General features: G+C 40.1%; 1 protein-coding gene across 1 annotated transcript; it reads left to right on the forward strand.

Annotated features, from left to right (window-relative positions):
* The first annotated feature begins 10,207 nt into the window (after positions 1-10,207).
* On the forward strand, positions 10,208-11,648 carry LOC147458441 (uncharacterized). Its single transcript, XM_086511850.1, has 2 exons — positions 10,208-10,582; positions 11,415-11,648. The coding sequence occupies exons 1-2, from the start codon at positions 10,216-10,218 to the stop codon at positions 11,588-11,590; spliced, it is 543 nt and encodes a 180-aa protein (XP_086367976.1). The 5' UTR covers positions 10,208-10,215; the 3' UTR covers positions 11,591-11,648.
* The last annotated feature ends 285 nt before the right edge of the window (positions 11,649-11,933 follow it).

The following is an 11,933-nucleotide window of genomic DNA, read 5'->3' on the forward strand; positions in this document are numbered from 1 at the left end:
TCCACACCGCCTCGTGTTCGACGAGGCTCTTTACCCTCCCCTTCTTTGCCCGCCCCCACACCAGCCACAGCATCGCTGTCTACGCCAGGTTTTGCACGGCTGACTGTTCCTAGAAGCTACACACCTCTACCTACTCCGCCAGGAGCCACCCCACTCGACACTCCTCGCTTCGGGGCCCAGACGCCGGTGGAGACACCTGACATCCGTACCCCCATCGACACGCCGCTAGAGACCCCTGCCGGGACACCCAGGTTCACGCGTCACCGGCCAGAGGGCTTGCCTTACTCCGTCGACATCAGCGGCGGCATCATCATGGATGATGACGGCAAGAAGGTGATCTCGCGCATGCGTGGTCTTTGCTCTCAGCTGTTTAGACACTATATACTAAACAAATGGAGTGAAGTACCAAGTGATTTAAAAAACAGAGTCATCAGCATACTTCATGATGAGTTTCCCGTTCCAACACGGGATCAGCGCTTCAATGAAGACCTGATGAAGATTCGAATGCGCGAATACTGCAAACACAAGCGTTCCGAAGTGCAAAAAGCAATCAAGAATGGGTGGAATAGGCCAGATTGGCTGGCCAAAGAAGATTGGAAGAATGCGAAGAAAGCAGCGCGCGAGAATCCCGACAAGTGGAAGCAACAAAAAGATGCAGCCAGAGCGCGAGTAGAGGCAGGGAGCTCGCACCACTTGGGGAGCGGTGGATGGGCATCATTTGAGGCCGATTTTGTAAGTCTTTTCACATTGCTCTTTATGCATGTTCGATAGTTTAGGGTTTATGAGTTTTTTAGTTCTAACATAATGAAATCTTTGTATGTTTTGACAGTGGTCGATGACAGGACGTGATCCCACACCGTACGAGCGCGAGTACGCAGGCAGGAAGGGCTTAAACGCCCTGATGGACATTCTCAGTTCTCGCAGCGGCATGGTTAGTATTACGGTTTACTCTTTTTTATTTTTTGTATTGTTTTATAAATGTCGTTATATGTTTATACTTACTGAAAACTGTCTTATTGTCTTTTTTTGCAGAATCCGACAGATACGCCGCTTGGACGCGATGAGACGTCTGATTAGACGACGTCAGTTTAGCCGTAGCTAGATAGCATTAGTTTAGGGTTTCTCATAGCTTATGTATCATGAGACGGATTTTATACGTCTTTTTGAACCATGTATATTATTACATTTGTCACCGCAATTCCTTTTGCCAATCAATTCTTTATGCCTATGATGTTGTACAATTGTCATTATTACATTTGCCAATCAATTCAGTTTGTCTATGATGTGTACAATTGTCAATTTTGCAAACAATGCGTCTTGTGGGTGACTATTTTGGGTCTATTATTTACCTTTGCACTTTTTTTAAAAAGTGAATCAAGTACAATATGGTTGATGGGTGGCAGGGCATTCAATGCCCTGCCACCAAAAAAATATTCTCTCAGGCGTCGCTATAAGCGTCGCTATTTATGGCTCTGTAGCGTCGCTATATGCGTCGCTATACTCTTCTGTGAGAGCGTCGCTATAAGCGTCGCTATATAGCGACGCCTATAGCGACGCCTATAGCGACGCATATAGCGACGCTCTCGTAGCGACGCTTTTAGCGACGCTTATAGCGACGCCGGGGGTTATAAAAACCCAGTGTATTTCCGTCGCTAAGAGCGTCACAAGAGCACATAACCTCTTGTAGTGCTACAACTGCCATCGTAGCCCAGCGGGTCCTCAGACTATGCATCTCATAGTTGTGCGGGCCTCAATGACACAAGGGTGTCACAAAAAATGCTGAAGCACCTAAGTGCCTTGGACTATGAATCTTGAAGTTGTACATGGCACAATGACACAAGGGTGTCTCAAAAAATGCTCAAGCACTTGAGCATGTGAGGGAAGATCGATGTCACTGAATTACACTTTTACGATGATGACTGCATGATATCTTGCATCTAGCATGCTAAATGAGTGCCTCATCATCCACACTTACCTCCATGCCAACACCAGAGGGTTCTCCAAGAACAAGCAAGGATGATCTACTCAAAGAAATGAGGCGATTGTGCTACATCAATGGACTGCAAAAATGCTCTACAGCTAGCAATACCATATGAATCTCACCAAAGGAATCCACTGTGGTAGGAATGAGCTCGCCAATGGTATCGCATTTGATGGTGGGATTGTATATGATGGGGTCATTGGTACAAGGACCAAGAAATGAGGTGAATAGCTAGGTGAAAGAGGAGAGAAGAAGGTCCGTTCTCATATGATGATGTCTATGGGAATAACCTCAAAATCCTTGAGAGGTAGATAATGGGATTTTGTGACACATATGTATGTAGTCTTGTTCTTGAGCAGTATTTGTGCTCTCAAGCTATCCATTTGAAGAGCAATCTCTTTTGCGTTTCAAACTTTATAAATGGGATCTTTGTGATGTCTATCGTGCTTTTGCGACCTTTGTGATTGTGAACCCATGCTTAGTTAGGAGAATGAGTGCTAGAATAGCTAGTGATTGAATCAAGAAGGCATGAACAACTCCAAAATTCACTCACTCACAAATGAAGTGACCTTAAAAAATACATTTACTCCCTAATGTAATCTAAAAGGGGGTAAATCTTGATAAGATTACAATTACACCAATCCCATTATAGGAAACTAATTTACGTAAAATATCAATTGTATCATGAATTATACGACATAAGTGAATTGAAAATAAATTTTAAAAAAATCTGAATATTTTATTTATCCTCCAATAAAATTTCAAATAAATAGAATTTTATTTTATAATTTTATAAATTAAATAATTAAATAAAAATAGAATTAATTTACATTTAGTAACACTTATCTTTGATTTTTTATTTATTTAGGTGTCATCCATGTGACAAGGTCATGTGAATGATTGAGGTCATGGATTGCATAGATGGATGAGGCGACGAATGGGATACCCTCATTTTTAATGTCATGTGATGACCCATAAAAATGGTTACATGGACTGATTAGGTGGCCAAAAGGTAGATGACGAGTTGGAGAGGTGGTGATATGGCACGCTTGGTGGCTTGTGAGGTGGCGAGTGATGTGGGAACCCATGCAAGCACCACAAATAAGTGGCACATGAGGTGATGGATAAAATGGCATTTAAGGTGAGGTGGCATGCAAGGTAGCAATTGAGTGTGGTGAGTGAGTTGGCAACTAGGGTGACATGACAAGCCAAGTGTTGAGGTCAAATTGTTGACTATGGTGATATGGAAGGTCAGTGGATGAGGTGATGATAGGACTTTTGGTGATGCGGCAGTCTCTTTCTATGAGGTGGACTAGCAAACTAGGATTGGCATGGTAGCGCCAAACCATGATAGATGGACAAGTGTCAAAATTCCTAATCTTATCACTTTACCAAATGTAAGGATGCACACCTAAAGTGAACGGTGCAAGTGAAAAAGAAAACAGTGGAAAAGGGACTTTCTCTAACTCAAATTGACTCAAAGTATTTTCCATGAGGACCTTACAATAAGATAACATACATGAAAATCAAAATGAGTGGCAATGTACATTATTCATTAAATTTTCTCTAAAAAATATATCAAGATACTCTAAGTAGTCTTTGATACTTTCTGTGCTACATCTAAAAAAAAATGAATCGTTGAGGTTTTTCTTTTGCATGGTCACATTCTTTGGGTTGTAGTATATTAAATGAATGTTGGATCTTGCAAAATAGGCTCTACATAATTACATATCTAGTGTGAAAATTTTACGTTTTTGATAACAAAAATTCCAGCAAAGAAAAGTAGATAATAAATTATGTAGAGCTCCAAAAACTTAACAATAAATCAATTTCAATTTCTTGTCAAACGAGCACTTGATGTGCAAAAGGGCAAGTACAACAAAGAATCACATTTAATGCTATAGGTATTTGTTCATTAAGGACACAATGTTGTGACAGGGAATGACAAGCTAAACCAGAGTAGTCCTTGTACATTAAGATTTCCATTTTGATGAGGAAAATTGAAGATCAAAACTTTCCATTATGTCTAAAATATGTGTTTTATGTGGCCACAAAATCTTGTCTCTTTAAAGTAACTGCAAGCAAGTCAAATATACATAGGAGTGTAAAAAAAGAGGGTATTTTTTTGGCAATCTTAGTGGGAGCGAGAACTAAAAGTGGGTAAAATTTATCATGCATACGCCCATATGTATTTATATTGTACATATAAGTAATCCATTTTGTCACCAAAATTGTAATTTGTGATAATAGTAGGACCCCTCTTCCAAAGCTAGCTGATGTTACTCAGCATGTAACACACACTACTCAGTAACCACCTTGTGGCAACCTTATTAGCAGGACGAGGCTACATGGTATTAGTTCAATCTATGATTATAAATTTATGATGTTCCCTTAAACATTTGTTTAAATAATTTTTTGTTAATTCATGCACATAGTGTCTTTTTTATGAGTCCAATGATGTACCTCTACGGCCTCAGGTCCTTGCCCAACCTCGATGCCCTCTCTGTTGAGGTCCCACATGTCCGCCACACCCTCACCAGAACGCTAAGCATGAGGGACCATTTTGGACGTGTATTGGCTTCTACAATGCCACATGTGACATCGACATGGATGGGTAGATTGCGTCCATTGAAGGTGGACGCCTATTTTAGCTAGCATGCAAAACAACTGCTAGAGCTTTATATGCCTCGACTCCACGTATTTTCAGCGAATGTATGGACATGTTGTTGTAAATTTTTCAAAAACTATTGAATTGATCTAATCTATCTTGTTGTAATGTAGAGATTAGCTCGAGCTTAACAAAAATTTTGTGATGGCCTAGTTGGAGAGAGAGTTTGAAGAGGGACGCAGGGGCCAAAAGGAAGTGCTAAAGGAAATGGAAAAGTGTTAATGAATTAGATGAAACAATGCATGGTTAGTACACACACACACAAAGATGATGAAATGAAATGTACTATAAACATGTGCAAAAGGCGAAAATGACTTATGAAATGCCACATGTATACAACCACCATCTGAGTGATAAAATTGTCTATGACAAAAGTAAGTACCAATCTGTAATGAAACTAGATACAATATCTCTGACATGGGTGGGTATGTAAGATTGAAACGGTAGGTATGACTAAAATAGCAGGTAAAGCCAAACTAAAATCTCACTAAAATAGGAGGTAAGACTTAGATGAGAGGAGATCATTGTAAATATGTGTAAATCAAGACATGATGACATTTGTGCATGCCAGCAAGTAGTATTTCTAGCACTAGTTAACTATCTAGATGACTTCAGATCTCTACTCTGGCAATCTCACGGGGCATTGAGGTCGTGCTTTGGATCATCTTGCCCCTCTTTACTATGTTGGTCCATGTTAGGACACCAAACCTAAACTCCATATAGTATAAAACAAGTGACTAGAGTATCAAATAGCCAGACCTTCATGCGGGGCTCCTAAAGCTGTACATGTACGCACATACTCTCTAAAGAACCCAAACACATCTGTCTTCCTAAAAACCTTCCCTTCTCAATCATGCACTCTAAGAGTGAGAATATAATCAAGAGTAGAATATTCTCTCTTAAATCTTTTTTTTCTACGTAATCTGAGTGGCATTCTCTCTATCCATGTTTGTAGCTCATGCTCGATGTATGACCCATCATGATAGCGTGATAATTAGCCAGAAGATGCTTAGCTACTAATCCATCATCATGATCTTGTGCCTTTACTATACTAAGCTTGTCTACAGCCTCATGCACCATATTATCTGCAAAAAAATTAGAGGATTGATAACAAACCAAGCTTTGGGATTACACACTGAGCTTCACAATAGTGGCTTGGTTACTTCAAAAAGACACATATTTAATTTAGGGAACATGCTGATCATGTGTATGCCATATGTGGCAAAGTTCTTGATGAGATTTCTATCCGAGATGTTGTTGTTGGAGCACATTGATTCCATCATATGCTTAAGAAAGACATGCCCAAGAAGCTATGTGTTGTTTTTATCACATGCAAAGTGAAGAACCTTGTCCGGATGTAGTAACCTATTATTGCACCTTGTTCTTGATCAACTTCCTATTAGGGATTTAATTTGGTGGAACACACTGTTGGCATGAGCAAGAGAATTCACAACTTCGAGGTTGTTCCAAAAAAAAATGTTTTGTTTAGTGGTGTTTTGGTATGCCACTTGAGATGAGATGATGGTATGTCAATCATAGCATCAAGGATGTTTTTCAATCTATGTAAACTTAGAGGTAATGGTTTCTTCTTGTGTCAGTGCATCCTTTAGATAAACCTCATCGCTCCAACACTAGAGGAAAAGCATGGTGTTCTCCAATATTGGAGATGGAAAAAGGTGACCGGGAAAGAGAACGTTCCCTATGGTTTAAAAAAGTGGTGACAAACCGTGCCAACTCACTACCATACATATTTATGGTTTTTCCTTTTTTGGGGCATAGCATCTCGTGCATTTATTCCATCTCTATGCATCGTAGATAATGTTCGTCTTCAAAAGCATTTGCTTGGGTCATCACCTAACTTCCAATTTTCAATCATTTTGTGAGGTAGTGGAGATCTTGGAACAACTTCCAAGGGAGGTGCACAAAGCTTTTGAATCTACTTGCATAAAATCAAGTATAGAAATACTACAAATTTCAGATTTGTTTTTGCGATCTAAAAAGTTCAATTTCAGCTCTACTTTTGTGATGTCAAAATTGCTTGAATTGATTTTAGTTGCTCTTGTACTGAGACTCATTGTGGGAAGGCTCTGTGAAGAGGGTAGTGGTGATGTATAGGGCAATGGGGCCAGTAAGTACGTAGATGGCAAGAAAAAGGAGGGTGGCTCCTAGCCTCTAATTTAGAGGCAAAATTTTGGAATATGCTTGGAATCTTGTGGAGGTGTCAGCCTGTGATTTTCTAAAAAGCATACTCTATTGGATCGTGATTATTTTAATGCTTGTAAGAGAGCTTCCACATGGTGAGTTTGCAAACTCACCAAAAACTTTTGATGTTGCATTCTCACGTGGCCTATAAAAAGGAAAATAAAGTTCACTTTATATTCTTGCATTATAAAAAAGCCTTCATGTTCTCAAACTATGCTAACTTTTGCATATTTACAAAAGTTTCTTGAACACATCCTCTCCTCCTTTATTCCCTCTTGCCCCCTTTATTTGGTAAGTGTGGGTTTTGAAACCCACCGTGTGAAAACCCTCTAAGGCGTCATTTTGCATTGGAAAATGCGCTTCTCTGCATATTTTTCTCCATGGTTACTAGATTGCACTTAGATTTCTTTGATGGATTCGTCTCTTTGACATGCAGTTTCTAAGCTTCTTTCAGCTCAAATCTAATCAAGAAAATGAGAGGAAGGGCCAGTACGAGTTAGGTGTGTGTGTGTGTTTACTTGGTTAGCCTAAGAAAATTTTTCTAAAGCAAGTCAGCGAGTTAAGACATGTGGCAGCATTGAGGTTGTTGCCTTTCACTTGAATCCAACAGCAAGCAGCAAACCAATTTTTTTTCAAAATTTTGTAGGTTTTCTCACCTTCCAATATAAAAGTTAGAGGTAAATTTCAAAAGTTATAGGTGGGATTTCACTAAACCTAGGTTTTTACTTGATGAGCCAAAGGCGCTTTCTCTCATATTTGCACCTACAGGCCACCACGTGGCACCATTAAAGAAAAAAAAAATTCAAAAAGAAAACCACCCACGTTGCAATACCCAAAAGCAGTGCCATGAAAAGCTTCTAATTTACATGCAACTTTTATAGCCCCAATAAAAAGTAATGCTTGTATGCAGCTTAATAAAGAGAGCAACGCGCTTGCATATAGACTAGATCAAACCAAGAGTCCACAACAAACATCGCAGTAAAAGTAAGGCAACAATTCAGACATAGAGGCACCAATTCACAGCTTCGCAGAGGTGCTATAGTTTAGATATTCGCAGAGGCACCCGTTCGTAATTTCTCTACGTGTTTGCATCTGTGAGAGAGAGAGAGAGAGAGAGAGAGAGTTTTACAAAACAGTCATTTGTTACATTGATCGCAACTTTATGTGACAATATGGCAACTCAAACTCTACCCAAAGCTTGATCTTTTTGACGACGATGACTCAAGTAACAAGTAAAAACCGCTAACAGCTAGCTGTCAAATCTTTTCTCAAGCTTCTTACACGACAAGTTGATGATCACGTGTGAGGTTCTCTTGCAACCTGTCAGGTGCTCAAGCAGCCCGCGAGCCTTATCATCTACCTGTGCAGCTATTCTTCCCCCTAAAAGCAAGACTACAGACAAGGTGAAACACAAAGGTAGCAATTTTTTGTCCTTGATGATAGATGGAGAATCAAAGATCTGCAAAAGGAGCTTGCGCATGAGGCCAAGTTGACAAAATAGGAAGAACACACGAATAGTGGGGTGATGGTAGACATGATAGTAAGAAACACAGAAGCAGTAATAAATATGGTAGGCATGATAGCAAAAGTGAAGACAATAGTCAACACAAGAACAAGACTCAAAGAAGAGATGATAGAATCTAACCTCTCTAGTATAAATCGACCTTCTACAAGTGGCAAAGGGATTTCTTAGATTATCACGACAAATAAAGATGAAAATGGCTCTTCTAGGAAATCTGATCACACGACCAAGACCCTCTCACATTCTATGAATATTGAGTAGGTCCATCTACTGTCTTCAAGTATTTGTAGAATCTCACGGGTCTTATCAAAGCAAAACTACAAAGATGTATGACTAAATACTTATTGCACCGCAAATAGAAAACTAGTTGCAACACAGGGCATGACAAGGGGTTGAATTAAAACTGGAACCAATTAGACAGAATCAATGAAGATGCTCTCATGGTTTTGAGAATGAAAAAGGAGAGTGATGGAACGTGGAGGGAAGACAGGAAGAGAGAGGGAGAGATGTGGAAAGCATGGGACAGGTGGAGGAGAGAGATGAAGAGGGCCAAGTTGATGGGTTGAGGAGAAACAGTTTACATACTAGTCACGTTTCTAGTGCTTCGACTATGGAGGCTCCCTCTATTCCTTGTATGTGATAGCATGCTAGTGTATGGCCGTTGAATTGCATACTTTAGAAGAAGCCCTGCGTGGTCCAAAAAGAGAAAGCGCACCGCAAATAGAAAGCTAGCTGCAACATAGGGCAAGACAAGGAATTGACGGTCGAGAAGAAGAAGATAGTTCAATTTCAGCAGGGAAAAACCTACCAAAAATCACCCGTAACTCTTTATGTAGCAGATCTTTGACATAGAATACAAAATTATATATGTTTCTCTCTAAGCTTAATCAATATGCTACATCTCTTGCTTTTATCTTGATGTGTGTTTTGTGTCTGGCAGGGAAAAAATATATTCACAACATTGGACGTTTCAATTGCACAAGCATGACTCCAGCTCGAGAACATTGCAAGGTTCGCTATTTGTATCCAACTCCTCATGACTACATGTTTGCTTGGCGCAACACAAAAACGCTGCGGAGCAGGGAACGACTTCCGTTTCTTGGAGAGATCATAGTGCCAACTCTCCACCATACTTTTGTATGGAACTTCTGCATGACGTGCACTATATACTTTGCAATTTTGATTTGTGACATTTCACTACCTGACGTAATGTTTAACTTCTCACATTCCTTTCTTGTAGCTTGACTCAAATATCGGTTAGTATAGCACCTCATTTCATGTTGCAATGCATTAACGCTTCATCCATTTTCTTGTTTTAGAATTTTGGACATTACTTTGTTCGGTTCAATTTACTTACACGTTGCTTTCAGAATTATATATTCGATATCGATCAAGATCTACATATGTTAGCTATGCACGCAACTCCTTACATACAATTGCTAGCCAATGCGTGCGGTGTATTAAAGTAATAAATGCATAGGTAGTAAATACATGTAGTGTATTACAATAGTAAATGCACCTTGTGTATCTTTACTTTAGATTTAATCAATGGATGAGATACTGAAGATGTCCTTGTTGCTCCCATACTGGGCGTCGATATGAAGATGTTACATAGTGAGGCCCACCAAGCAAGACTAGTAATTACCCTAGGGGTCATGGGCTCACGTTGTTAATAAACTTTCTCTTAATAGCAACGCATCAGATGAATAGTCAATTGGTACAAGCAACGTGCATACAGCCTGGAGAAAGAAATAGAATGGGTCAACGAGAACAAGAGAGAGAGAACTATAAATACAGAAGCCCAGCTTGGAATTGACGACGGCAAGGAGCAAGGGCAAGAATATGGGCAGCAAGAAATTCAGGGCGCTAGTCTTGGTGTACGTTGTTTTCTTCTTGTTGTTCAGCGGCTCTGCAGTGTCAGCATCGGTACTACTAGGGGGGCTGGCCGTGGACTCGAATGTGAGCTCTATGAGTGCGGCGATGACGGCGACCTGTGTGAGCAACTTGCAAGCGCTGTGCTCGTTGTGCGATAATAGCGCTGAGCTGTGCTGCAAGCAGGTCTCGTTCATGGCTACCTCCGACCCCCATTGCTTCTGCGATCGCGTGGCCACCTCCTCCGACCCCCAAGGCAAGCGCACGGACTCCCTCAAACTGTTCTTCTTATGCGAGGTCCCCATGCCCGATACCGTCTCCGCTTGCCTTTCTACTGGTAAATATACCCTAAGACCTTGCTTGCATTTGCTTTCGTGATGTGGCGACGTTCTAGGGATCTAAGGTCTGTTCCTACAACGCCCTGCCTCCCTCCCCCCCCCCCCTCTCTCTCTCTCTCTCTCTCTCTCTCTCTCAAATACCCTTCAAACAGTATACATTCTGATAGTAATTCCCAAAAATACTAATGAAATTCCCAAAACATTAGGGACAATGCCAAAAAATTCTAGTGGCAAAAGTAGGACCTTGTTTTATGTGAAATAGGTGCCTAAGAACATTAGGCATTCATGTATGTGCGGACTATTCCGCAAAGATATAAGGGCATCAGTGTTTATAAGTAGGATTGTTACTATTGAAGTCAAATTTCAAGAGGACTTCATTTGATGACTATTGTTTTACCCAGGGATTCTCCTAAGTTTTAATCATGTCTCCCTCCTTGTCTCTCATCCATTAGCCTATGTGTCTGGTCAACATAGTGAATGTGCCCACTACCTCTACGAAATGCCTAGCTAGATCACTCATGTACATTCTGACAAAGACTGCCAAGATATTGTTCTTCATATAGCCTTACACAAAATACGAGTAGCTCTTTTGAGTTGTTTTGGTGGGTACGAAAAAATGTGTGTGTGTGTGTAAGTAGCTAGATCGATCAATTCATTTATGGATATAAGAGAGAGATAGAGAGGGAGGGAGGTAGTAATATGTGTGAGAGAGAGAGAGAGAGAGAGAGAGAGACTTCTTATACTAGATTATAGCGCACTAGTATTAATTGTACTTGCAATCATATACTCGCTTTTCCTGATCATGGAATAACTTGCACATGATATCTGCAGGAACTCCTCCACCTCCATCAACTACGTCGAGTCTTACTCCTTCAACCGCGCTACCACCTCCATCGAATCCATCTGTCACAATGTTTGCCAGTTCTTGCCCTTCCAATATGGCATTCATATCCTTAACTACCACTATGCTAATATCCTGTTCTATCATTCTCTTTAGTAGTTTATGAGGGATTCCAAATTACAAGAGATCTAATTAAGTTTTGCTCTTGCAAATACTTAGCATACCCATATGAGAAGAGACACTATTGTACGCCCTTGAAGGAAAGACTTAAGGTTTGAGAAAATGAAAAGAATTAAAAAAAATAGGCTTGACATTCATTTATGCTGCATAATATAGTCACTTTGAGGTCAGCCTATACAATGAAATATCTAAATAGGCATCGTAATTAAATCATTTTCAAGAGAAATCGGGTGAATTATGTGAAAAGAGTTTACAATAGCATGTTGGATAAGTCGTAGTTTACACTTTGTGAAAAACAAGGCTTTATTACCAACCAATGATGGTTTTGA

Source organism: Adiantum capillus-veneris, chromosome 5 (assembly GCF_014529385.1).
Source record: "Adiantum capillus-veneris isolate H3 chromosome 5, ASM1452938v2, whole genome shotgun sequence".
Classification (NCBI taxonomy): Eukaryota; Viridiplantae; Streptophyta; class Polypodiopsida; order Polypodiales; family Pteridaceae; genus Adiantum; species Adiantum capillus-veneris.

Bases quoted from the DNA above. Each gene is read 5' to 3' on its own strand.
- LOC147458441 (XM_086511850.1), top strand. From the start codon at position 10,216: ATGGGCAGCAAGAAATTCAGGGCGCTAGTCTTGGTGTACGTTGTTTTC. The intron at 10,583-11,414 runs GTAAATATACCC...TGATATCTGCAG, and splicing joins CTCCGCTTGCCTTTCTACTG to GAACTCCTCCACCTCCATCA.